The following is a 27,355-nucleotide window of genomic DNA, read 5'->3' on the forward strand; positions in this document are numbered from 1 at the left end:
AGATGCAAGAGGAAGAAGCCTGCGCTATGACTAACCCAACTCTAGCCAGTGCTGGTAGTCTCTCACTTTCATTAGAAGCATAATACTATTAAACATGAAGTAAAAAATACGTGTCTACCATATCCAGGCTCTCTCCCACCCTGTTTACATTTAATAAGAAAAGTCTCTCCAGTCCCCTGCTAGAATCCAGAAGATGGAGCAACTTGTCTGGGTTTAAGCTCTCTACTCTCTCCTATTGCTTGGGCTACTCTCCCTACTCGCACATGATGTTGGCTCCATCCAATACAAAGAAATTTTAGCATTGTGGTGAATTCTCAATCACTGGAAGTTTCTAAATCAACAAGGAATGTTTTTCTAAAAGATATGCTCACATTCAACCACAGCAATTTGACTTGAAGCAAGAGTTAATTCACAGCAGTCCTGAGTTATGTAGGTGGTCAGACTAGATGATCACAGTGAACCCTATCCTGTTGCCAACTGAAGTGTTGTGAGTTGCCTTACCAAGTGATCTGATCAGTCTAACATCTTTTAATGTATTTATACCTGCTCCAGTATTTTCTACTCCATGCATCTGATGAAGTGGGTTCTAGCCCACGAAAGGCTTATGCCCAAATAAATTTGTTAGTCTCTAAGATGCCACAAGGACTCATCGCAGTTACTTCTAGCTTTGGAAATCTACAACTCTAAAACTGAGGTGTATAGCAGCAGGTGGTGAGGGGTGAGAGCTTTCCAGCAAGGGCTCCCCCATTCCTTTGATGTCGAGCTCTCATCATAAGGAACTAATTGATTTTAAAACAGCAATCAGCATCAGCATCCTAAGTACCCACTTTACCTTGAGGAAAGTCCCCTTGGGGGTAGTCAAAACGATGAGGATAAGGCGGCCGTTCAAAGGGATGGCGAGGTGGGAAGTCATCCTGCATGAAGCGAGGTGGGAAGCGGTTGAAATTATGTGGATGTGGGGGCTGATTGAACTGGGGATGTTGCTGATGTGGAGGGAATGGACCTCTGAAGTGAGGTGGCCGCTGCATTCGAAATGGAGGCTCCCTCTGGCCCCCTCCCCATGGAGGCTGCTCGTGCTGGTTGTTCCATGGTGCTTCAAATTGGTTGTTCCAAGAAGGATCTGGCTGGTTATTCCAAGGGGTCTCCCGCTGGTTATTCCATCCTGAGTCTCTCTGTTCATTCCACATTCCTTCATGGTTGTTATTCCATGGAGGACAGTGTGGAGGTCCCTGGTGGTAAGGATAAGGAGGTTGGTCATAAGGCTATAAAAATAAAGAATGTAATAAAAACAGTCTATTTCTAAATTATTACCTAGAGTGTAAGTGCTACATGTGCACAGATGAGGGGGAACAAACATCTGTGTACAGAGTCTGCTTTGCAAGCAAAAGTTGGGACAAACTGAAGAGGAGAATTTTGGAGGAAAAGCTAAACTGTTCTTCTCAATCCTGTCATTAACTGTAAGAAAAGATTCGTCATTGATCAGCATATGTACCACCAGGATTTCTGTCCTTAACGCAACAAAAGAGTAATGGCCCAAACAGCTTTGTGCCCCAGAGGGAGCCCCTGCATGCTCATAAAGGAAAACCAGTAGAAGGACAACTGTGAAATATGATAAATGATTTGCTATTTAGCTTTCTTTTGACTAAGAAAACACCAGATATTTTAAAATCTGGACATTAACATTTCCAGCTTTTCACCAAGCTCCTACTTGTGTGATGATTTTTACAATCTGACAATTATTGGACTCCCCAGTGCTTTACCATAGCTACATTTACATGTTTGATACCTGTTGTTGACCCCAAGGTGCAACAGGATGAGGCTGGTCAAACCAGGGTGGTTTATTTGGAGGAATCTGATCATGAGGCCCAGGGCCACGTGGTCCAGCAGCTGCAGGATCTTGCACCCCCGCCCCTGTTGCATCATACTCTGCAGAACCAGCCAGAGGAAGCTGAGACTTGCCATCATCTGAAATAAATTGGAGACTCTTGTAAGAACCACCCCTTTGTGGCACGTGACTACTTCCAAACATTGGTTTGCTCTACAAACCTAGTCCATTTCAATTCCACTGGGTTCAATGATAATTCTGTGGGAGTCTCCTGACCTCAACTTAAAACCCATCATTCAGTTTCCTGTTTAAATGTATACCAGCTTCTGAAGAGACAATTAAATACTTCATATAGTACTTTTAGTGCCTCTGTTATAAAACAATTTGATTCTTACTTTTCCTCCTTCAGTCCCCCTAAAGCCACCATGTTCTAGACCAAGAGCCTGCTCAGTCCCTACTAATTAGGATCCTAAATAAGGGAGCAGGAAGCAAAAGACTCCAGAATCACCTAGTCCCCAATTCCCTACAGCAAGAAGAATTTCATAAAAATTTTCCAATGACCGGTCTGATCTCAACTTGATCTACTTGCCAGTGTTCTGGACTTACCCTAACAGAACAGTTTGTCCCCTGGGCCTCGGACCTCCAATTATTGGTTTCTTAATTTCAGTATAGTTGAAAGCACTTACCACATGTGCAACAACCTCAGTATCTCAAAACAGTTTTAAAGTGACACCAACTTCAAATCTAATCCTTTTTAGTAAATGAATTTCAGGTCCTATGTCCACCCCCGAGGGCCTTACCAATTGTTTTTGGCTTTACAGTCACATTTCTATTTTTTTTTTATTTTTAAATAAAACCAGTTCTCTCTGTACTGTCAAATGAACAGGGGAAACAAGCTTTAAAAACAGTTTTCTCCAATATCTTTCAGCCATATTGATCTTAGGTTTTGCTCAAAACTGGTCAAAATATTCAAATAAATGCAATTCAAGTTAACTGTATCCTTTTAAAAAGGTTTTATTTGATATGTTAGCATTGCTTTACTTTGGCAAAATTCTCAGGTTAAAAATTTAAAACCTGTGTTCCTAATGTTAGGTCTTTAAGTAGGTGCTTCAGCATCCTAATGTACATCTCCTTATTTTCAAAGGTGCTGAACACCTGAAACTTCAATTAATTGAATGGTATTTGTGAATGCCCAGCTCCTTTAAGAAGAATCAGGCTGCACATCTGACAAAAGACAAACAAGAATCACATATTACCAAGTACAGCCCCATGAACATTTTTACAGCCACACTGTAAACTCCTGAATAGAAATGGTTTGGGTTATAGAATGACATAACACCACAAGACTAAAGAAGATGGGGAAAAAATTGCTTCAGGTCAATAATAAGGTATTCAGTCTAATAAAAAAAAGTTATTAGAATTTTATATTGCAGTAGTGCCTAAAAGCCACAACCAGAATGAGCCCTGTGATGTTAAGCACCGTAAAAAGAAAAACAGACAGTATTTGCCCAAACAACTTATAAGTGATGGGCAAGTCAGTCTAAACAGCAGCCTATTATCAAGACACGTCAAACTCTCAGGAGAGCTGCCAGTCATTAGCTTGTAACACACAAGTCCTGAGAATGCAATCATACCTGCTTGACTGACTGGAGCAGCAGGCGGTGCTGCAGCAGGTGTCGGAGCCGGAGCCGGAGCCGGGGGTGTCGATTTTACCTCACTCTCCAGTGGTGGTATTTGTATTTGTTGCTGCTGCTGTGGCTGCTGTGTTAAACTATTGACAAATTCTTCATGTTGTGTTTTCAAGTTTTGTATCTGCTGCTGGAAGGCCACCTGCACAGGCTGCACTACTGATGCATATTCTGTGATCAAAGTTGCCTGACAGTATGAGACACAAATTAAGATCAGCATTTTCAAAAAGTTACTGTGCAGCCATAATAGGCACCATCCCTGCTCATACAAGCTCCCTCAGATAATGTATCCACCTCTTCCTAGAGGGATTCAGATATTGAAGCTACTCAGATGACTAACCCTCATTACGATTTACTAGATGCTATATCGAAAATCCCTCCTGTATTTCCCTTTACCTTATTTAAAAGCTGGCAATTAGCAGCATTCATTCTGGGTGACTTAACAAAGGGTTAACCACAGATGCATACGGTACTATAAAAATCTTTAATAGCCAGAGAAAGAAGAAAATGAGAATAGGAAGAAGTAAGCAAAGAGCCAGGGTGGGCGTAAAGACAACAAACACGCCAAGAGAGCAGAATCAGGGCCAGAGATGAGGAAGCTGATGGGGTGAAAGGATGAAGAAACTAGGCCTAATCAGAACAGTATAATTATATGCTATATTTTAAATGGCCCCCCATATTTAACTTTAGAACAATGTATTACATTATTTTTGTACTCCGGCAGAATATACGTTTATAACAAAGAGACAGCTACTATTTACATCTCACAAAAGAGGAGTTACTGCATTCAGCACTTAAAATATGTCCGCAATCTATTATGCAATTATAAAGAGGGGCCAACTTTCTCTCATGGCTAACCTGGTACTGGCCAAGTCCAAGAGCCGGGCTCTGTAACTGCTGAATAATTGATTCATCAAAGTAGCCATTTTTCTCCCACAGCTGAAGGAGCTGTATAAACCCAGGGGAAAAAAAAATACTGTTAAGTGCAAGACAGCAGTGACAGAATAAAATTAGGGTACAGTAAGCTACATCTTTATAAACTAGTCACAAGGGCTTCTCCAGCATTGAAAATAGAAACATAAGGCTCAAGCTAATTTAAAACAGGTACTCACTCTGGCAATTTTCTGTTGCTTATCCTCTTCCACAGCTAAAAAGCTAGTACAATATATAGGGACAACCACCTTCTGTAAAGCGGCCAGAAGATCTCGTGCTTGCTTCCGCTGGCTATAAAAGGGAAGCGGGGGAAAAGTATCAGCCTTTTACTATATTGTTACATGAGCTGCAATACCCACTCACGTGTCTCATCCAAATAAAGACATTTATGGTTAGTAACTCATTTGTATATAATGAATACATGGAGGGGGAGGATAGCTCAATGGTTTGAGCATTGGCCTGCTAAACCCAGGGTTGAGAATTCAATCCTTGAGGGGGCCACCTAGGGATGTGGGGCAAAATCAGTACTTGGTCCTGCTAGTGAAGGCAGGGGGCTGGACTCGATGACCTTTCAGGGTCCCTTCCAGTTCTATGAGATAGGTATATCTCTTATATAAATAGGATACTTTACATTTTTAACCACACAGCGTCAGCTGGAAACAACGTACAACAATGACAAAGTTAGAGTAAGAACTGAATTATCACCACTTTGCTTGCACCAATTATACACATCATGCTACAGTCACTAAACATGATGGGAATATGTAGATTAAAAATACAAAAAAAAACCCCTGCCAAATTAAAGTACAAATTTTCCAGCAGGGAGACCCTTGACTATCAATTAAACCAGGGGTTCAGATCCCTCAGGGAGTCACAAGCTGAGAGCCTTCACCCCAAACCCCACTTTGCCTCCAACATTTATAATGGTGTTAAATATATTAAAACATGTTTTTAATTTATAAGGCGGGTCGCACTCAGAGGCTTGCTATGTGAAAGGGGTCACCAGTAAAAAAAGTTCGAGTACCACTGATTTAAACTCATGAGAACAACAAGTTGAATAATGTATTTTAATCCTTACCAGTGATGCAATACATCATTGATTAGATAGATTAAGTGTAACCGAAGCTCAAAGTGTGCCCCTTCTGCCGTTATGCGATTTCGCAGATGTCCAGCCATCAGCTCACAGTGTTGAGGAGACTTTGCATTACTAAACATCCAGTTTTTGCCAGCCTTTAAAAACCAATTTAAAATATGTTAAATTAATCTGACTTGTTCACATTGCATGGATTTCATAAAGCAGTAGATCACCAGTCTGCAAGTAATTACAAGGAAGGGAAAAATAGCTCAGTGGTTTGAGCATTGGCCTGCTAAACCCAGGGTTGAGAGTTCAATCCTTGAGGGGGCCACCTAGGGATGTGGGGCAAAATCAGTACTTGGTCCTGCTAGTGAAGGCAGGGGGCTGGACTCGATGACCTTTCAGGGTCCCTTCCAGTTCTATGAGAGATATATAGGTATATCTCCATATATATATATATATATATATATATATATATAGGGAATTCCCATGTAACAGCTGTTATTGAGTATACTGTGCAAAGAAGCAGCTAACTAAAACTGTATACAATACAATTAGAGGTCACAAACGATGTTCAGACTAGCAATGACATTTAACGGCTGTTTGGGTTAAGAAGATGTTGGTCACTGAATTTTGTCCAGCAGACTTAATTCCCCTCACCCATCTGTTTGGGCTTTGCCCATCCCATTTTGCTTTTGCTCACTGCCTCAGATCAAATGATTTGTTGCTTTTGGCTTCTCTCTTCCCTCTGTGGAGATCTTTATCAGACTTCCAAACCATCAGAGTTATAGATGAGCTGCCCCAATGGTACTGTGAATTGGGAACTGATCCAGTCTCCCTGTTCAGCCCCCATCCCTTGCCCCAAAACCCCAAGCAGAGTCCCACTCGCTCCTGACTATGGACTGCTTTCATATACTGAACAGCAGTCAACAAACTCTGATGAGTTGTTCATAAGCAGACAGGAAACATATGGAATCACTCGCAATTAACAGAGAGGATGACATTCACAGCTGGAACAGCACCAGTGTGATCTATTTACATGCAATCACACCCTCCTAAAACTGCACATCACTGCGCATGTTACACACACAAGTATATCACCTGCAAAGGCAGGAACAGAACATATGGGTGAGCTTAGACATTTACTTACTGAGATTGCATCTTTTGTACATGTGTCAATTATCGGCTGCAGCAAGTTATCAAATTCATTCATGTCTAGCTGGGTTTCCTCCAAGACTTTCTGCATTTGTTGTTCAACTGCAAGGGCTACCGCTGATGTAACTTGTTCCTAAAAAAGACTGTTTTAGTATAGGCAATATCCTTTTGATACAAAACTCAGCAAATAAGTTTGAGGTGCTCCTAGTCATAGGAGGCCCTCTACAGAGACCAAGATTCTCTACTCCTACTGACACAGGCACAGCTATGTTTCAGCTGGCTGTCACTAACCCATTGTCTACCTGCTTCCCTATGACAAATCCTGTATCTGTCAGTAGCTAGCAGAAACCAAGCGAGGACCTCAAAGAGCTAAATACTCTACAATGTGATGCAACACATATTTAATACTGACTTGTGGCCCATGAAAACCACTGTTTCCAGCATGCAATGTTTCACCCTGATCCAAGAAACCACCATTCAGATTAAAAATGGATCGCTGCATGCTGAAAGCCTCTACAAGTCACAGCTGCAATCTGTTCAACTTTATGCAAGATGAGTGTAGCCTTCACTCTCCTAGTAAGTTATAAATGTGGCCCTTAGGTGAACAAAGGTTGTGTGTCTCTACTCTAAAGAGGTTATCATTTCTGTTCTGCAGGAGATACCATTTGCAAAGTGATGCCGGCTCATGTCTCCTCCCATTCCGCTACCCTAAATTACCCACTAGCTAGAAGCAAGATGCTCAAGATTCCCTTCAATCCAAATATTTTTGGGCACACAATGGACTGCTGCCACAAGCAGTCCAATGTATGTAAAGCTAATACTTGATCTTGAGCCTACCTGTCGCATAGCAAGGAGATGCTGCTCCTGCTGCTGGAGATTCCACTGGCTCTGTTGGATAAGTTCCTCTACAGACGGAGCACCTTGAGGAGCTGGGATAGCTGCAGCTGGCGGAAGAGAGGGCTGTGACAATGGCTGGATCTGTGCAGTGGCCTCTATGTCTTGAGTCTGTTTGCACAGCACTACCAGAAAAAAATATGCACAGTAAGAGTTATAAGAAGTGGTCCATTTCTTTACACCAATATCCTAAACAACCTACGCACCCTGTTAACTCCAGAAATCAAACTCAACCTCTTTCTTACATAATTTTATAATATAAAATGATCAATTAAACTGACACACACTCCTGGGTACTTAGCCAAAATCTGAAGCTCCAGCATGTTATAGTTCAACATGATTTTTAACATGTATTTATAATGGGACGCTGGACATCCCAAGTTGGATCTGTTGCAAATGCCTAGTTCTCATTCACATTTTAAGAATACCATTAAAGTATGCCAGATCAGCTTTTCCATAATGACTGCTTTAACTTTTCTACAATTACAATATAAAGCGTATGAGTGACTGCATGCACAAGACTAAGTCAACTGCTTGAGCACTAACCACAAAAAAAGATTAGAAAAAAATTCTAGCCAAGCTTTGTCTGGGTCAGGACAAAACACTAGACAGGAGAGTCTGGGCTGAGCTACATAAAATATAAAATTCACAATTTTTTCCCACCAAAATCAAAAGCTTACTTTCAAAGCAGCTTAAAATATACTATTCTTCGCTGAAAGTGTGGAGGGCAAGAGTTTTTCTATTCTATATAGTATTCTATTTCTAGACTGTATTCCCAGCTATACAAGGGAAGTGGTTAAATCAGGACACTGGGAATCAGGGCTGCTGGGGTCTAGTCGCAGCTCTGTCCCTAGCTATGAAGTCTTTAACAATCCCTTCTCTGAAAGTGGATGGTTAAAATACATTTGTTCTTGTCCGCCAAAGACTTTGGCAACAACACTCACATTGCTGCTGCTCCAACGCCAGTTTGTACTTGTAGTAGCCATAAAACTCGCCCCCAAAAAGGAACGAGAACTTGGGATTCTCCTTCTGCTTCTCCATCGTCATCTTCTCGAACTCGGGCCCGTTCCGCGCCACAAACTGCGCCAGTTTGTCAATGACATTCCGCAGCTCCTGGTCTGGGGAGAGAAGAGGGGGGACACGTCACAACCCTACTCAGGCCCCCATCCCTCCCTGATACCATGCACCCCCCCACCCCAATTCCCCGGGCCTCCGCGAGGCCGCACACCCTCCCCAGGTCCCCGTGCTAAGGGCGTTACAGCCCCGCACTCCCCTACTCCTACCATCCCCTTGACCAGGCCTAACCCCCGCCGCAGCAACCCCCAGCGCCTCCGGGGCCGTGGAGGCACGTCGAGCCCCCTGGCCAGTCTCACCATCGGGCGGCAGCGGCATCTCCATAGCTGCGGGAGAACGAGGGACCTCGCCTTCTCCAGACCCAAAACTCAACACAGGCCAGGCCTGCCCTAGGCCCAGCCGGCCGGAAGTGCCGCAAGAAGAACCTTTACGGCACTGACGCAGCCGCGCTTTACGGGTCCGTCACCATAGAAACAAGCGAGAGGGAGGAGGGGTTACTCGCAGCGGCTTCAGCGCCCACTTTGGAGTTCTCTTCGCGCCACTCGTCGCCTCAGGTGCCGGTGAGCGGGTCCCGCGGCTGAGGTGAGGGAGCGGGCAGCGCTGGGTCAGGGGCCCGGGCCTCTCCCCGCAGCGTGGCTCACTAGAGCATCCACGAGCACCGCTTCTCCCCCACCGCCCTCTCTCTCCTTCAGAGCCCCTGGGCCTGGCAGGCGCCGCGTGTGAATTTGCCGTTGGAACGTTGTTCCCGGCACGGGGCGGCGCTGAGAGCCCGTGACTCGAACTGTCAACCCTGCGTATAACGGAAACCAGGGCAGGACTGCGCCGCGCCCTTCGTGCCAGCCCCGCTGTCCCGCGCCGTGCGCCGCACACGCGCCCCGGCTGCAACCTTCCACCCTCTTGGTGCAGCTGACACAATTACGTATTTGTACCGTGAGCATCCCCCCCCGGGGAGAGGCACCAGGGCAGTCGCCTCTTTGAGTAAGGGCAGTGCACTCAGATGTGCACCTCAGAGAGCATCCTCCGTTATAAAAGCACAACAGGGAGCTAGGACTCCTGAATTCCGGAGCCAAGTCTGAAGGGCTCTTCTAGCCCCCATTTTTAACTGCTTTAACTATAGTATTTTAGGGGAATAGGCCAGCATAAGCACTTTTATACCAGCATAATAGTCCACACCGTGGATTTGTCCCACTTTAACTATAATCTGTTTCTGAACAGATGTTTTGTAGCACTACAAGGCAACCTGTGTTTATACCAGCCCTAACTCTTCCTTGAGCTCACTGCATGGTGTTGCACAACCTCACCTCAGTTTCCATTTTCCTCCCACTCTTCAATACTTGCAGCCCTAAGGAACACTAGTATTGTCCACTTGTCCCTGCAAGAGCAGAATTATTTCTATTTTAGTCTCAGTTCACTGAGAGACCTGCTCACTGGATACTCACTTTGTTTTTTCCTTCATGGAAAAAGTAGAGACAAAAAGCAGTCTCTCTAAGTTTCCTTGTTCATCCCTGTAAGAGACTGAAAAACCACATGAAGCTTTTTCATCTCACCACTTTTTCCATGGAGCAAAAACAAAGTCTGTACAAGTAAACAGATCTCTGGGAGGGGGAACTAAGCAGAAATAATTTTGCATTTGCAGGCTGAATAATAAAGGAAATTTCCTGTTCTTGTGCATATGATAAACACACACAAGTGGACAATTCTAGTGTGCCTTTGGATGGCAAGTACTGAAGAGTGGGGTTTAAGAGCCATCTTCCATTAATTTTAGTGAAGGATGTCTAAGGAGAAGATTTTCAAGTGGGAATTAAGACCCTAACTGCACTTTATGCCTTTGTAAGAGTCCCCTACACTGCTTTGAAAAAGTCAGCTATGACTGTTGAAGACTGGAAATGTGAGGCTACTAGCTGATAGTTTAGTACAGCCTATCTAGATGAAAACCATGGGATAATGTAGAACAAGTCACTGGAACCAAACTTATCAAAATGCTAAAAGAGGGGGTTTTATATTGCTGGCATTGTCGTTTATTTTGTATACCTGGTCTTAGTCCAAACAGCAAAAACTAACAGGACCTAATTGGGATAAAAATTATTGACACTAGCCACATGCCACCCACCCTCATCATTATGCTGCCTGAGCATCTGGAAGATCTGTAACTAGAAGGTAGTTACTCTTACTCTTGAATGCAAGGAAAAAAACCTATGCCCATGGTTAAACAGGTAATATGTTAGAGAAGCCACTTACTGCAACATATTACAAGTTTAACAGGCTAAGTCCTTTGGTCATTAATAAGGCCCTACCAAATTCATGGTCCATTTTGGTCAATTTCAGAGTCATGAAAGTTCAGATTTTTAAATATCTGAAATCATAGGATTTTAAATCTGAAATTTCATGGTGTTGTAACTGTAGGAGTCCAGACCCAACTCTGAAGGCAGGAGTACAGAAGTAAGAGTGGCATGGTATGGTACTGCCACCTTTACTTCTGCTCTGCTGGTGGGGTACTGCCTTCAGAGCTGGACACTTGGCCAGCAGCTGCCACTTTGTGGCCACCCAGCTCTGAAGGCAGCACAGAAGTAAGGGTGGTGTAGCAGGGTGAGCACTCACTCCGACCCTGGAGGGGTTGGAAAAGCCCTGCAGAGGGCTGGGGCTGGGCAAGGTAAAACCCTGGCTGATTGGGGGACGTGGCTGCAGCTGGGGCCATGCCCCAAACTAAGCAACTGGGCCTTATAAGGGAGCCAGGGAAGCCAGAGCAACAGTCTCTCTCTGTTTACAGAGGGAGATGGGCCTGGCTGCAGGGAGCTAGAGACTGGGTACTTGAGTGGAGCAGGGCTGGGGAAAGGCAGAGGAGCTGGGGAGCTCCAGCCTGGAAAGCCCCAGGCTGTGGCCTAGCATAAGGCCAACAGGTCCTGGGGGTTGCAGAGGGCAGCCCAGGGGTATGCCAAGGCAGCAGGTCCAAACACAACCTTGCCAGTGATGAGTAGGCAGACACTGCAGTCTGCCCCGGGGCGTGGGGGCTAGACAATGACTGGCAGTAGCCTTATACGAGGCGAGGTGGGGATAATATGTGAGTTTCCCAGGGAGGGGAGACCCTGAGAGAAAGGGGTTACTGTCAGGGGGCAGCACCCCAGATAAAGGGGCACCGGGTCCTGGGAGGGACATGGGGGCCAAGAGGCAGCAGATCACCAGCCTGCAGAGGGTGCTCCGGAGGCTGGAGAGCTAATTCCTGGAACAGACCAGTAGGAGGCACTGCAGGGGTGAGTCCACACCTCTACAGGTGGCAATACTGCAATCCCCCTACAATAATCTTGCAGATGTGCCCCCCCACACACACATACACACTCTTTTGGGTCAAGACCCCCAGTTTGAGAAATGCTAGTCTCTCCTGTGAAATCTGTATAATATAGGGTAAAAGTACACAAAAGACCAGAGTTCATGGTCCGTGATGTGTTTTTCACAGCCATGAATTTGGCAGGGCCCTAGTCATTAAATAAATTGTCCCATAGCCCAACTGCAGACTAGCTAATCTTGTTACAGCCCAAGGGTGACAAGAATTAGCCAGCTTCTCCACAATTCTAACCATAAATAACTCCAGTATGCAGGAACTGATTTTGCAGAATTCATCTTTATTTACATTTTCAATATTTAAAAAGTATAATTACAACACTTTTTTCCACTTTAAAGTTCATAAGCTAAAAATTCATAATTACTGTACATAAAAAAACTTGAAATAAATTCACTTTAGATTTGGAAGAGAGATACATATCACAATTAAATATTCCTTCCCTGGAAATATTCTGTTTGCATTCCAAGAAGAGAAGTTATCAGAGAACAGGAGGGGAATACACTTTTCCATATTAACATAAATGAACCAATTCTATTGGATATGCACCTAAAAAAATCACAATTATGAAATAACTGGAACATATTTAAGAACTCTACCACAGGGTTCAGATTTTAGATATTAACCATTTAGAGTGTGTCATGAACTTGTATTTCCAAGTTGAGGCCTTCTCCACAGATCAGAAAACTTCCTACTCCTCTCTCTAAGAACAAGCTGTTTTAATACTTATCTGTGCAATAAGAGACAGTCTGTTTCCTCTCCCTCTCCTTATCCAAAAACTTTTGCAAATCTTTTTGGACTATTCCCATTTCAACATCCTCATAAAGGAATAAACACCTCATTTGCGTACATATTAGGATTTAGTGTAGCCACAGCATTTGGACCTTGGCTCAACTCTTACAGAAAATGCTATAATTTGAACACAGCGAGAGAGCTTTTGTGCCTTAACACCAGTCCACACCAGCAGCACTTACACTACACAGGAATTTTATTACACAGTGTCAGGATGGCAAGAACCCGGGCATGCAGGAAACCTACTACAGAGCCAATTAAACTTAAGTACATGAAAAATTGTTAAAGAGAAAGAAAATGCAGATTCTGTAAAGGGACAGTCATGCCATATTTAAGAAGAAGCCTTGTTATTTTAAATTTAATTAAGAATATAGCTTTTCACCATTTACACCTCACTTTTTGCATTTCAGCTTGTGCAATAAAATTATATTGATGTTTCATTTTATGATTCTCATATGTTTACAAAATCCTTTTGTACTTGAGTTTCCAACTCTCCAGGTGAGTATTTCATTCTCTTCCAAAACTGAAGTTAAAATTACAAACATTTATATTTGAGTTGGGTTTTTGAAAAATCCTTTAAAAACTATAATCACTGACTTGCCATCTTGCTTCGCACTTCAGTTGAGCAGATTTTCTCCCTTGTCACCAACTCTTATTTCTCTCTCCCCACTCCCTCTGCTTCACTAAGTAATTCTCAAAAAGCATTTTGGGATATAGTTTATATGAACTACAGAACAAGACCATAACAATCTAAGTGTGGGGCCTAAACTATTAAGAAAGAAAAACTCAACTTATAAAAACAAATGACCAGGTAGAGTTTTAGAAGATCTAAATGAGGACTTGATCCAAGAGGTTTTTTCCACCTCTTTATCTGGGACATGTAGTTGCAGACACCTCCCACAGTTTAATACACATTTAAAAAAACCCTACATTTCAGCAGTATATTTCCAGTTTCACAAAATACCAGTTCATAGACACTCTCACACACACAAAAAAAAAAGGTGAACTCCCCCAACACAACTATATCACAAGACCAACACACCCTCCACTGAAACTGACTTTACACCAAACAATAGGAAGAGTCTGGTCACTATTTCTCCATCACTCTGCACTCCTGGGTGTTCCACAGAACACTACAGGATCATATTAAGAATTTTAGTTGTGGCTTCACCTACCAAGAAACTTTTCAATCAAGACTAACACCACCACACACCTCCACTTGCCAATCTCTACAAGATTCTAGTGTTTCAAGCCCTTACAACCACTGTCCAGTCTACCATATCCTCAGCATGCTGCAACACTAGTCAACCTTCTTGGTAACCACAAGGTATGCAGAGGGCTACAACCACCACCACCAGGTATTCAAGTAAGAATCTCCAGGGCAGCCCTCAAAAGTCCATCTAACCTACCCAATTAGATAGCAGATAAATCCCCACAGATTCCCCAACACTCAAAAGCCACCAGTGCAATTTCTCCCTCTCCTTATCAGCCTCTCACCTGATATGGATCACCAATGATGGTATGTGCAGAGTAGCAGAGTGGAATCCTCCACTAAGGCAGACAAAACAGTCATACTAACTTACATACTGAGTGGTACAGAGTAATGCAGTAGAAATAAGAACCACAAACATTTTACAGCAATTCACACTCTTCTCTACTGTTTTAAGTGCCAGATTCCACAAGCATCAAAATTTTATCCTGTGATAGGTAAAAAAACTAAACACAAAAAATTCATCCAAAAAGTATCAGCATGAGAAAAAACACAGAATGGGGAAGGTTTTTATGTGCCACCCATACAGCTGCTCTTAAATATTTACATATAAATATTTGTATGTAAATAAGATCACAATCAATCATTTACCTTAAAAATGGCTCTTACCAGCACCAAGTTAGCCTAGCATGTTTTTTTTTTTTCTTTTAAACTTCTCAGCTTATAACATGGTTAAGAACTGGAAGCCCTGGAAAATTAACAGCTCTATTTATAAATAAAGGGCAATATAAACAACTTTATAGCAGAAATTTCTACTGTTACACTGAAGACAGAGAGGTGGGTTAGGACATTACTGAAAGATGGGACCTTTTCTGACCAGCAACTCTCTTAGTGTTGACCTGAAGTCACTAAAGTCATTTTCACAAGAGTCTTGCACTCCTATATATTTAATTCATAAATGTTTAGCTATTTCAGATAACTGCATAAGACACCTGAATGTTTCACTGACCAAAATAAGGACATGCCTAGTCATCATTTGGTCCATAAGGGAAAGCTTTTCACAAGATCTAGCAGCACCAAGTTATTTGATGGACTCAGTGCAAAAACCCACGTGAAGGGGTAGCTGAAAGAAGTGCCTGGGTTCTTTGCGCATGCTTATTTTTAGTAACACCCAGTATTTTTGGAGGGATAGGATTCCTCAGTTTTGCATCAATGTAATATCTGAGTTTCACAGTCTATCTGTAGTGTACAATTTAAAAAGCTGCAGTAGCTAATGTCTGAATCTTAGACACTAATTACAGAGCTCCAGCTTTCTTTTATTCTATGTAAACATCTGAAACCAACATATTACACACAATAAAACATTGCAAAAAATTAATCTGGTCCCCCAATTGGCTAATATTTTTACTGATTTATGGCACTCCCTCAAATTGTACAGCAAGCAAAAAAAGGGGGGTAAAAAGTATTTTCTTCACTGATTTAATAGCAGGGTCATTCTACATGATTGTCTAGATATGCCCTTTTTATTCCTGTTTTCATATTTTCTATAGACTTATGTACAGTTAAATATGCCATTAATTTACAAACCATGTTAAAACTAGACAAATGTTTCACCTCACCAAACAAAATCTTGCAACGTCTAGTAAGATTACAATACAAGTTCCAACAATATCAGAAACTTCCTTTACCTGAATGCATGCAGTAATTGCTTTGGAACTTTGGTTCAGGTACTCAAGGAAATCATTTACTGTAGTATGATTCACCTAAAAATTCTATTGTACAAAATAATCCCCACTGACTGTACAGCCTGAACTAGCAAAGCATGACCACAGGTTATGTAACCTGTAGGAGAGAAGCCTACAAAGTCATCTTCAGAGCCCTAAGTGGACTATGGCCTTGCTCTCACAGTGAACCCCCTATTGCATTGCACTGCACCGCATTACAGCAGTTGTGTTTGTGGGGGACACTGAGGCTGCCAGAGCTCAGATTAGAATTTGAGAAACAAGGACAAGGCATTCTCAGCAGGGGGCCCTCACTTGTGATTACAATCCTGACAGATGAGACTGAGCCCAAGTCCCGCTAGTTTAGGAGGGTGCAATACAAGCCTTCTAAGGGAGGAGTTGTGAAACAGATCTGGTTGCAATCTCTAGGACAGGGGTTCTCAAACTGAGGGTCAGGACCACTCAGAGGGTCACAAGGTTATTACATGGAGGGTTGCGAGCTGTCAGCCTCCACCCCAAACCCTGCTTGCCTCCAGCATTTATAATGGTGTTTAATTTATTGGGGGGGGGGGGGGGTCACACTCAGAGGCTTGCTGTGTGAAAGGAGTCACCATTAAAAAAAGTTTGAGACCCACTGCTCTAGGAAATAAGCCACCTAAATATGATTAAGCAAACATCTACTTAGGGAAAAAGAAGGGAGCTGTGTTCCTTTTCCTTGAAGGGATGATTCAAATGGTACAGATATTATGGTGGTAGGCACACAGAAATCCCTCTGATCTGTGCTTTTCTGGCCTTTTTATGGCCTTCATCACTGCAGTAACCCAGAACAGCACCCCTATGAGGTATGGAAGAATTCTCTCCATTTTACAGATAGGGAACTGAGGCACCAAGATCAAGGTTGAGATTTTCAGACAGGTTTATGGGAGTTAGGCACTCAGCTCCCATTGAAAGTAATTGAATTGGGTATCCAACTCCCTTAACCTCCTCTGAAAATTTCAGGCTAAGTGATTTGTCCAAGTTCACATAGGAAGTCTACAGCAGAACCAGGAACTGAACCGCAGTCCCAGTCCAGAGTATTAAACCACAAGATCATCCATCCTTCCACATTTATGCAATGGTATTCAGATATTAAAAAGGGTGCCTTAGAAATATATTATATCAGTCTTTCCACTGGCTGTATTTTTCCCTTTTGCACATTAATATGAAACAGTTCTAAAGAAATGAAGCCCAGAGTTTCTGAAAGCAGTTCTAGTTTAACAGTTGTGTGGGAAGGATTTCCATAATGATTTCTGAACCATGAGTTTTCCAGACTAAACATCCAAGTCCAAATTTCCTACTAGCATGAACACACTCACCTCCACTGACATCACTGGAGTTCTGCTCATACACCATGACTGAATTTGGCTCAGTCTCCAGAGATTCAGGTGCACCATTATCTCCTTTGAGACACATCAATGAAGCTATTACACTGGGAATTTCTACAAGCATCTAGCAGACTGGGAATAGATTTAGCTTTGCACTCACAGGAAAAAAAAATGTATGTAAATAATCAGGAAGGGAGTCACAAAATTATCTTGCTTCTAAAAGGCAATCATCTTTCATGAAAAGAATACATGGGGAGGGAGTATTTTGTATAACACCCACCACTACTAGAGTCCGTCACTGGTGTTTGTCCAATGATCCATCAGCAAGAATGCGCCAAGCACTTCTCCTGCCAGAATCTCAGCCCACTATATGATGGGCTCCTCCTCCAAGAGACAAGGCCTGAAGATCATCTTTGCCAAAAATAGTTTTCTATACTCCAAAGCTCAGATGACTTCACTTTTATCTCACACACAGTATCTGACATAACTCATTAACAAAACTTCATGTTTTGTCAAAGCACCTTCATTTATGCAAAAAGTGCAAAGCAGAAAATTCAACACACATCCCTCACAATTTTACATATTCACTCTTGACTCAAGAACAATTTCTCATAATAATTCATTATTCAAGCCAGGAGCACTACAGGAGGAAAGAAGGGTATAAGTGTTAACTTCCATAACTCGTCTGAATGTACAAGTCAGGCAGAACATACTTAGTGCTACTAGAACTATTGTGGAACAGAAACATATAAAATATAATTGGGGGCCAAGAAATAATTTTGTAAACAATTAGAAGGGATGTGATGCATCCAAATCCACATTCATGAAACAGAAGTCATATGATGGAGGATTCTCCCAATTAAAAAACAGAGAGAAAAAGCAATCCTTGTCTCCCAATTCAGCATGACAACAAGCTAGCTTTACAAAAACAAGTGCAGAGAGGTCACAGGAAAAAAGCCTTGTTCCAAATACTAATTTTTATTTGGCAAGGTGTTTTCTATTGTCAGATAAAGAGTAACTACTGATGAAGTTGTGTAACTGTTTTTCAATCAAAGAATGTGAAAACTCTCCATCACAGTTGCTATTGGTAACTAATAGTCACATTATTTTTAAGAGACAAATCAGTTCTCTATGCCTAAACAAAGTTTTACTTCAAGATTATTGAATGGAACAAGAACTCAGTACTAGTTTAGAAACCCTGTTGTTTGATCATCATTGTAAACTGAAGCTATAGACACAGGTACTTGATATCAACATGAAGTTTTAAACCTGTGCAACTGAAATTCAAATCTACACATCTGCTTTTAGACACACAAATCCTCCAACTGACAAGCCCTGCTAACACCAATTAGGAGCATACATAGTTTCCAAATGCAATTTATGAAACTTTTGAAGAAAGTGAAAGTAATGAGTCATGTAGCATTAAAATAAAAATTAAAACACAAGTTAAAGATCAAGTTGTTAGCATGGAAAGGAAATACTGGCCACATTTTTACTGCCAAAATGGCAGTCAGTTGACAGGTTCTGAAACAAATATGACAGCAAATATTTATGCTGGAGTTTTACACTTGCATTTCACCAGAATCTCTGTACAAGAATTATACTGTACACTCCTTTCCAGTGTCTATCTAATTGCTTCATGTTTAGAGACCTGCTTGGCTGACGATGAAAGTCTGTACCACTTTTGATACACATGCATCTTCTCCTCTGAAGAACCTATACAATCTACAGCTTTACATTCAAGGGCATGCCAGAAGTTCCTGATAATGCTGGGGAAAACTTTGTGTTACAGTCCATACCTGCTTATCAGAATCCTATATATCATATCGATTTAAGTTGTATGTGGTTGGATAGTTTTGCCTGTTATACTGGAAGTGATCTGTTAAGACATTGGTTCGGCCATACTGATAATCTCCATGTTGTGCGAATGCCATGAGTCCATTCTGAGACTTTTCAGGAGTGTTCCGGTGACGTTCCAGATTCACAAGGTCTCCAGTTGTAACTGGAAGTAGCTGCTTCTTTGCTTCCTGATTTGCATCATATTTTGTCTGTGGAACAAAGAATTAATTAACTACTTCTTTCAGACAATAGCGAACAAAGAGCAGACACCTATCCCACACAGAAACTAGTCACATTAGACTGCAGTAGTTCTCAACCTGCGGCCCAATCAGCACAGAGCTGCGGCCCATATGACATCCTCAACACCATACAGGTAGTATTGGATGCGGCCCACATAATATATGCGGCTCACATATGTGGCCCACAATGGTAAACAGATTGAGTTTTAGAGGCTACGCTTACTAATGTTTTAAATCCACAATTACTCCTAATGCAAATCTTTCTCCTTCAGCATTCCTAGTTAACAAGAGTCCTGATTTTTCTCAAAAGCCTTGAGCCACTAGTGAAACACAAAGTCAATCTAGGTTAGAACAGTGATCACAAGAAATCTTTTGTTACGTTCACCAGAACCCCCAAACAAACAAGTTAGTGGCACACACATTTTTGTGCTTGTAGAAGCTGAAAGAGCAAGAGCACCACTGTATACATTTGTAAGAATGAATTTAAGTGGTGGTGAAAGATGCTCTATTTACAGCTCTGGAGACAAGTCCACTGATGCCACAACTGTCACAGTAAGGCAGCAGCAAAGCAAAGCAAGTTTCCCCTTATGCACTGCTCCCTACTTCCAACGTCAATGTGTCTTAATCCCACCCAAGGTTCAGGGGAGCTCATTAACCAAGGCCCATTCATTTCTTGGTCTCCCCTGAGCCTGACAACTTGGGCCATTTGTGATTTTTGTTTGTTTGGGGTTTTTTGTTACACAATTACCTGTTTTGGTCTGCTTATGGACAACTCATTTTACAAAAGCAACGAAGAGTCCTGTGGCACCTTATAGACTAACAGACGTATTGGAGCATGAGCTTTCGTGGGTGCATCCGACGAAGTGAGTATTCACCCACGAAAGCTCATGCTCCAATACGTCTGCTAGTCTATAAGGTGTCACAGGACTCTTTGCTGCTTTTACAGATCCAGACTAACACAGCTACCCCTCTGATACTTCACATCATTTTACAAAGGCTATTTTACAGTCAGTAGATAGTAACGGCTTTCAGCCACTACTGACTGGCATAGGTTCACAACAGAGACTTACCTTGTTATACAAGAATACTCCTAAGATTGCAGTCAACATCCCAAGAACATTGGTGCTGGTGACTGGATTTCGAAGCATTATAAGGGAAACTGTAATGACCATGATCCTTTTTGTGGCATTTGCAACAGAGTAACTTAATGGGCTGATTAAGTTAAGAATACTGAAGGCAATGACATTCTGGGCAAAGTTACAAAATCCACTGATTATGAGCAGCATTAAAGTCCAGGACCAGTGGGATACTGTACTCTATGGAAACAACAAAGTAAAAAAAAAAAAAGTTAAGCTTCAGTTTCGGAGAAGAAATAGAGAACTTCATAAAGAGAAGAGGATGCAATTCACAATCGCTTCTCAAACAAGTCACCTGTTATTGGCATTTTGGTAGGGAGGGCTGAGTAAAAAGGCACACCACCACATTATCTCCCCTCTCAAATTAACTGTTTTGTCCATTTCTGCAGACAAACTCACAATTTATGTTTTAGGCTCATCACAATCTGCTCCTCAAGGTGCTAGTGCCAAATACCAGACAAGATACAGTGAAACCCTGCTATAACACGATGATTGGGGGCCAAAAAAATTCGATCGCCATAAATGCGGGGTTGCGGTATAGCGAGGTTTACCATTTCAAGCCGGTCAGTTTCTCTTGGGCAGAAAACGACTTGCATTTGCGAACTGCCCATAACAATAACTGAAAGGGTGCAGCTCCAACAGCGGGGGCTCTCAGCCACGCAGCGAGAGAGGGAAGCACTTGGGGAGAGCAGGGGAGACGTGCAAGGGGCAGAGGAAGAGCAAGGAGCAGCTGGGGAGGAGAATGGCTCCTCTCACCAAAAGAAGAAGCGGGGGTAGGGGAGGGAGAGGCAGTGGGGAAGGCACATTCCATTTTTTGTATTTTTTTCCTTCAGCAGTGCTCCAGCCTCTTTTTCCCTTTTTTGAGCTTCGGCGGCGCTCTGGCCGCTTTTTTTTTTTTTTTTGGCTTGGGGCAGCTGGAGCCACCTTATGCAGGGCCGGCTCCAGACCCCAGCGCGCCAAGCAGGCGCGTGGGGCGGCATTTTGCCAGCAGGGCGGCATTTGGCTCCGGCGGACCTTCCGCAGTCATGCCTGCGGGAGGTCCACAGGAGCCCCGGGACGAACGGACCTGCCGCAGGCATGACTGCGGCGGGTGCGCTGGTCCCGCGGCTCGGACGGAGCTTCCACAGGCATGACTGCGGATGCTCCACCGGAGCTGCGAACCAGCGCACCCACCGCAGACGCTTTTGCCCCAGCCGCGGGACCGGGGAAGGGCGGCGAGCGCGCCGCCCTGCTTGGGGCGGTGTAATTTCTAGAGCCGCCCCTGACCTTATGATCACGTTATATCCAAATTTGCGTTATTGCGAGGCGCGTTATAGCGGGGTTTCCCTGTACTTGTTTTGCCTAGTGACCCTGTAATGAGGCCTTACCATAACCTCAGAGCCTGCTTTTTCTCCACTGTTTAGTGGCACATAGTGGCAATTACAATACCTCTTGTCTTAGATATGGGTAAATCTTTAAAAAGCAGGAGAAATGTCCAAGCAAGTCCCCTACCTTGAAGTTTGCCAAAGACTTACCAAGTCATTTTCTACTAGAAAGGATGAAAGATCCACCAAAACCCATGTTGGGATCATGAAGAAGACAGCATGACACCCGAGTATGTTTAGCAGCCGAAGATGATGTATTCTGGAATCTCTCAACACCTGATAAAAACATCAGAAATCACCCTTTCTTCAAGTACTGACCACCCTCACTCGAAGGATGGGGAATTGTTTCAGCAAGTACAATTCCAAACATTTGACTCATTGGTGTAGTGTTTGATCAAACAACTACAATACATCGCTTTCACAGAACCTACAACTCACTTTGTGCCACATGATTAAAGATAACAAGCAACCTACCGGAAGGCAATGATGTACTGCTTAGTTGACTTGTATGCTGGAAGGGTCAACAGTCAAGTCTTTATTTGATATAATGGCATCAGTCACATACTACTAAGTGCTAAATATTCTGTTTGGTCTTAGGAAGTCTGATTTTTGTTCACAAGTTCGATTTACATGTTTTAAATTTGGATTACTGTTCTACTGCAGGACTTGGAGTAATGGCACTTCAGTCTGGAGAGAGGGGCTGACTTGGTGTTAAAGGTGCCATCCTTCAAATATGTTATTAGACATGAGAGCCTCTCAATCATTGCTGATGGAAGCTAAAGATTCCATGGCATGGAACAAAGCCAAGGATAAACTCTGGGTCATGGCCAACTTTCCTTCATTCAACATAACTAACTTCCAAGGCTTTGTGGACTATTGCTGGACATATAACAGATGCATGAAGCACCATATAAGAATACAAACCCAGTTCTATACTGGGAAATACATTCCTGCCCTCTGAAAGTACATAGCGCTTCATCCTTCAGAGAAATGCAAACTCTTGCAATTGGACCTACTGTCTGTTAGACACCTCTCTCATAGAGCTGGAAGGGACCTTGAAAGGTCAGAGTCCAGTCCCCTGCTTTCACTAGCAGGGCCAAGTACTGATTTTGCCCCAGATCCCTAAATGGCCCCCTCAAGGATTGAACTCACAACCCTGGGTTTAGCAGGCCAATGCTCAAACCACTGAGCTATCCCTCCCCTTGATGATGCCACATATTTAAGAGTTCCATCTAGCAGAACGAATAACAGAACTATTACCTTTTTAGAAAAGATGTTCTGAAGCGAGAAACAGAGTGTAGCAGCAAGAGCACTGATGAGTCCCCACATATCAAAAGAGAGTTCAGTGACTGTAGCCAGCAGAACACCACTGATTATAGGGATCAGTGATAAATACACCTGGAAAAGGAAGCAGATGACAGCAGCATGCATCTTCTAGGAACTTTCAAGTCAACAACCTTCATACATATTTTTAGAGGGACAACAGCTTTCACCTTGTTGCAGCTTGAGAAAACTAAGTCATGCCAGATACATGGGAGGAGTCTGCCTACAGATAGCAAAGAATCAGCTTGCTCTTCATATTTGGAAGGATTTCTTTACAATCGTAAGGACTAGAAGCTTATATGTGTAAAATGAATGTTTACTCTCTGCAATCTTACAGTACTCACTTGGGAAAGATTTCCACTAGCTCCATGTGAGTGATTTTTTCAATCCCTGTCATTAAATTCAGCATGGATTAGCAATGGAAAGGAAGATGAGGAATCACCAATAACTTCCTTACCTTTGTAGTTTGTTTTTCTTTCATTATAATTCTTGACAGCAGAACCACCCATATTGGCATTGTTGCCTTTACTGAAAACAGAAGGGAAGTTTAAATAAGGGTAATAAAGCCAAACTAATCCTAACGTAAAAACATGAATGGGGAAAGTGCACAGAAGTCTGGACAATGACATATGCGAACCCTAGCACTGAGGAAGAGTTGATCGATGTCACAACTGAGATTACAAAAATAAAACAAAGATTAAGATCAACTTTTGTCAAGTGGAATATGTGTCACAGAACTGTTAGAAACTCAATGTTACATTTTCCTTTAAAACATCATTTATTTAGACTCTAGTTGAGCGTTACATTGATCATACATTTTGAGAGGTGGGGAGTCCTTAGCTCAGGCTGACACAAAGACCCAGATTAAGACTCTATGGAAAATAGCAAACAGAATGGGTAGCTCAAAAAGGGAAGTGGCAGGAATATAATAGACCACAAGGGGCAAACGTTACCTGTACTTGGGCTAGGAGAGACCCGTCTACAGGAACCTGAGCAGGGATAACTCAGTTTCGAGGGAAGGGAAGCAACAAGGGGCTGAGCCAGGGACCGGTCAGAGAAATGTCACCCCTCCCGATCAAAGGCGCCACGGCCCGGGTCAGACACGGAATAAGGCAGGGGGCTCCTTGGGGACGGCTGGAGTAGGATCTGCGGCAGCTGCAGCCGGGAAGGGCTCAACTTTCCCCGCCTCCGGGCGCCTCCCTCACCTGTGTGCGCGTAGGACACCGGCACCCGCCAGAGCGAGACGTGCGCCGACACGGAGGCGAAGTACTTGCCGAAGGCGAGCGGCAGGATGTAGCGGGGGTAGGCGCGGGGCGGTAGCTGCGCGGGCCCGGCCGGAGGGACGCGCCAGGCGCGCAGCAGCGGCGGCAGGAGGCCGCAGAGCCCGAGGATGTGGAAGAGCGAGACGGTGACTGGCCGCGGGAAGCCGCCCAGCAGCAGCTTGTTCACCACGTTCCCGCCCGCGCTCAGCCCGTACCAGGCCAGGCAGAGCGCAGACACCCGGGCGCCCTCCCGCAGCGCCGGGCCGCGAGCCGCGCCCGCCGCCGCGGAGCCGCCGCCCGGAGCCGCCACTGCGGCCGCCATCGCTCCCTACGGGTCCCGGCAGACCGCGGCGCAACGTCAGCGCCGCCAGCGCGTCGCTTCCGGGGGTGGCCCCTCCCCGCCACACCGCAAGGCTCGAGGTCGGCGCTTTGCGTGCGGCGTCACTTCCGCTCGCCTGGCTCCGAGTCCGGGTTTGCGCAAAGCATCGTGTCCTGACGGGACCGGACCCCCGGGGGGGGGGGGGGTCACACGCCCCTCCCCCTCCCCGCCGCGCCAGGGCTGTGGCGCCACGCGCGGCTGGACGAGGCAGCGCTGATGCTGAGGTAACGGACGCGGGGGCGGGGGCCGGTCCCGCAGCGCAAGGACTTGTCCCGCTCCAGAGACAAGGCGGGAGGTAACGTCTTTTATTGGACCCGCCTCTGTAAGCGGGACTGGTTCTCCCCCCCCAAAGCGGGTCCAGTGAGAGCCGTTACCTCCCCGTTTGGCTCGCTCCTAGCCTAGGACCCCGACTCTGCGTCAGGCAGATGCCAGGCGGGGCTGCCACACCCCTGCCTTGACGTGGTTTCCATCCTACAGAGGGTTTATAATGTGGTGTACGGGCTCTCCACGCGTGCACCTACACACACACCCCCGTACAAAGGGGTGGTTGGTGCTAAACTGAAGAGAAACCTGGCTTTGATTTCAGTTCCTGATGTAGGCATCACCTCTCCCCCAGCAGCCTCTCACACGTAGAAACACAAGAGCAGCAGAACCATCCAGTAATGCAGCAACTATTGCTACAGTTCCCTGTGTAGTTCTGAAAGAGCCTGTTAAACCAGCTGGCAGGTCACCAGGAGCATACACCAGCTGTAAAATAATAAAGGGCTAGAGGATGGTGGTACAATTTCAGAAGAGGGAAGTGACTTAACAGATTCCAGCTTCTCCATAGATTTAAACTTAGGTAGAACTTCCACATACCTAACTTGCTCATGAATTGTGACAGGAATATTAAACTCAGAAGCAGTCTACATTAGCATGTGTTTGATTGATTGGTTAGTCAGGGTCAGTGCAGTTATATAGGTTGTCATAGGAGTCAGCTTGCCTCCCTTTAATAATGGTGACAAAGAGCTTTTTTGCATTATTTTTGTGACTGGCCTAAAAAACATGCTATTAACCATACACTGGAGATGTGCTCTCTACTGGCAAATGTACATCATTAATAATGATCAGGAAGGCTCAGAAAAGCATTTATCCAAGAGGCAGATCTGACCAAATCTCTCTTTACTCTGAGCTGCCCTATGTCTGCAACCGAGCATGCCTGTCCTAACCCCCTTATAGCAAGGTACATATGTATATTTTGCCACTTGACAATGGTCACATGTGGGATGTAGAGATTACTGTCTATGATGCAATCTACCAGTGCTGCTGTTTCTCTGTACTCCCCTCTGACTCCAGCCAGAGTTAGGTTCTAAACTCTTTAGAAGGAAGGAGTGTATTTTTGTTCTGTGTACAGGACCTAGTATATGACTAGAGCTCTTAGATACTAGCACACAAATAAAACCAATGGGGGGGCAGGGAGCATAAAATACCTTTCCCTTTAAGTTTGTAACTATACTAAGAAAGCACTTCCTTTAGGCAAAAGCACAAGGACTTGTTTACGTGAAGTAAAAAGAGTACAGAACAATAAAGCTGACTAGTTTTTTCTTTTAGTTTTGTAATTTTTTTCTCATGGAATAGATGGACAGGAATCTTGGGACCTCCTCTGTATCTGAGGTGTAAGCTGTGTGGGACTGAAGGCCTGAGTCCAGCACTCCCAGGGCATCACTTTCTTGGTAACAGAATTTTTCCACTTGCAATCTGTGGTAAACAAATGAGGTATCCCTCTCCTTCAGGCTTCAGCTGTTCACAGAGTGAGGTGAGGGCAGCTCACTGTACACCACTGTTTCCTTCCCTGCAAATGGAAAAAAATCAAGACCTCATTTCACATCTTGTGATTTCTTGTCAAACTCCTACATTTCCAAACACGTTTTTTGATGTGACACACCCACCTCCCTCTTCCCCTCTCACCAATTTTAAAATTCAGGGGAAAATAGCTAACTCTCCATCCACCTACCCAACATTTAAATGAGCACTGAATTTAGTACTAGTGAAAGACATTACAACTCAGTGTCCTGGAAAATGAACTCCACAAAACAGCACAGGAAGCAGTTTCCTCGCTTACACAATTCATTCATGAACTAGAGGGGTCATCTGCAGGACAATACAAGTAACAGACTATTACTAATTCAGATAATTGGCCTTTCATCTATACTGTCAGTAAAGATGCCAACTAGGACACTTGTTTAAAAGTGTGCTAGAATAAGGCCAGCTAATTTTATAGTTAGCATCTCATGGGTGTTCACTCAAAATCCATGTATACCAGATTTGGATCAGGGATCGAGAACAGCATAAAGATACTGTCAGTCCTCCATGCTAGCCCTTCTTGATCATTAATTTTAAGAAGTGCTTCAGTAGTGCTTAAACTTCTACATAGGGATGGTTATAGATGTAATTGCTTTGATACAAGGCATAATTACTTTCATGAAGGGATCCCCTCATAAGTGAAGGAAGAAACAGTTTTTTTAAAATTAGATTTGCTTTGACACTGGTAGTCAGTGGCAAGATTAACACACCTACTCAGGTGGGATAATGACATTCCTGAAAAGTTTGAGGTAGTAGCATTAGCAAGAGTAAGTTTTATGTCGGGCTTTTCCCCTAAGTGCATTGAGCACAAAAGGAAAATACTAATAGCCTGCTGGGAACCTCCTCTCTAACGTGTCACATAACTGTTACAATGAAGCAGACGACAGCTTGTTAAGGCCACTGTTT

General features: G+C 43.8%; 3 protein-coding genes and 1 long non-coding RNA gene across 7 annotated transcripts in view; 1 reads left to right on the forward strand and 3 right to left on the reverse strand.

The window, feature by feature from the left end:
• LOC123355806 (calcium homeostasis endoplasmic reticulum protein) overlaps positions 1–9,122 on the reverse strand; it is an 18,843-nt gene extending 9,721 nt beyond the window's left edge. For 2 of the 3 annotated variants that reach the window (XM_044998538.1, XM_044998535.1), the window contains exons 1-10: positions 8,944–9,121; positions 8,515–8,688; positions 7,514–7,695; positions 6,672–6,809; positions 5,525–5,676; positions 4,626–4,737; positions 4,372–4,461; positions 3,460–3,700; positions 1,787–1,965; positions 833–1,229 (exon numbers count right to left, since the gene is read on the reverse strand). In XM_044998538.1, coding sequence (XP_044854473.1) covers positions 833–1,229; positions 1,787–1,965; positions 3,460–3,700; positions 4,372–4,461; positions 4,626–4,737; positions 5,525–5,676; positions 6,672–6,809; positions 7,514–7,695; positions 8,515–8,688; positions 8,944–8,968 — 1,690 coding nt within the window. In that variant the 5' untranslated portion in view covers positions 8,969–9,121. Of the gene's footprint in view, positions 1–832; positions 1,230–1,786; positions 1,966–3,459; positions 3,701–4,371; positions 4,462–4,625; positions 4,738–5,524; positions 5,677–6,671; positions 6,810–7,513; positions 7,696–8,514; positions 8,689–8,943 lie in introns of all 3 variants that reach the window. The other variant, XM_044998537.1, reaches the window with a different exon arrangement.
• A 3,119-nt stretch (positions 9,123–12,241) lies between these two features.
• Positions 12,242–24,550, reverse strand: SLC35E1 (solute carrier family 35 member E1). The gene is made up of 6 exons (XM_044998554.1): positions 24,172–24,550; positions 23,424–23,494; positions 22,904–23,041; positions 21,794–21,919; positions 20,214–20,459; positions 12,242–19,113 (listed from the first exon to the last, which is right to left on the reverse strand). The coding sequence occupies exons 1-6, from the start codon at positions 24,548–24,550 to the stop codon at positions 18,880–18,882; spliced, it is 1,194 nt and encodes a 397-aa protein (XP_044854489.1). The 3' UTR covers positions 12,242–18,879.
• Positions 24,551–24,673: 123 nt separating this feature from the next.
• The window catches only part of LOC123355826, a 36,054-nt gene continuing 33,372 nt past the window's right edge, over positions 24,674–27,355 (forward strand). Inside the window, exon 1 of the long non-coding RNA XR_006575208.1 lies at positions 24,674–24,831. This is a non-coding gene — a long non-coding RNA (uncharacterized LOC123355826). The remainder of the gene's footprint in view (positions 24,832–27,355) is intronic.
• Positions 25,294–27,355, reverse strand: part of MED26 (mediator complex subunit 26) — a 47,188-nt gene continuing 45,126 nt past the window's right edge. The window contains exon 4 of one of the 2 annotated variants that reach the window (XR_006575204.1): positions 25,294–26,438. The gene's annotated coding sequence lies outside the window, so the exon portion shown is untranslated. The remainder of the gene's footprint in view (positions 26,439–27,355) is intronic. The other variant, XR_006575203.1, reaches the window with a different exon arrangement.

Source organism: Mauremys mutica, chromosome 24, assembly GCF_020497125.1.
Source record: "Mauremys mutica isolate MM-2020 ecotype Southern chromosome 24, ASM2049712v1, whole genome shotgun sequence".
In the NCBI taxonomy this organism is placed as follows: Eukaryota; Metazoa; Chordata; order Testudines; family Geoemydidae; genus Mauremys; species Mauremys mutica.

Coding starts and splice junctions, on each gene's coding strand:
- SLC35E1 (XM_044998554.1), bottom strand. CDS start 24,550: ATGGCGGCCGCAGTGGCGGCTCCGGGCGGCGGCTCCGCGGCGGCGGGC. Junction 23,042..23,423: donor AAGAAAAACAAACTACAAAG/GTAAGGAAGTTA, acceptor TTCCTTTTCCAG/GTGTATTTATCACTGATCCC. Junction 21,920..22,903: donor AGAACATCTTTTCTAAAAAG/GTAATAGTTCTG, acceptor TGTTTTTATCAG/GTGTTGAGAGATTCCAGAAT.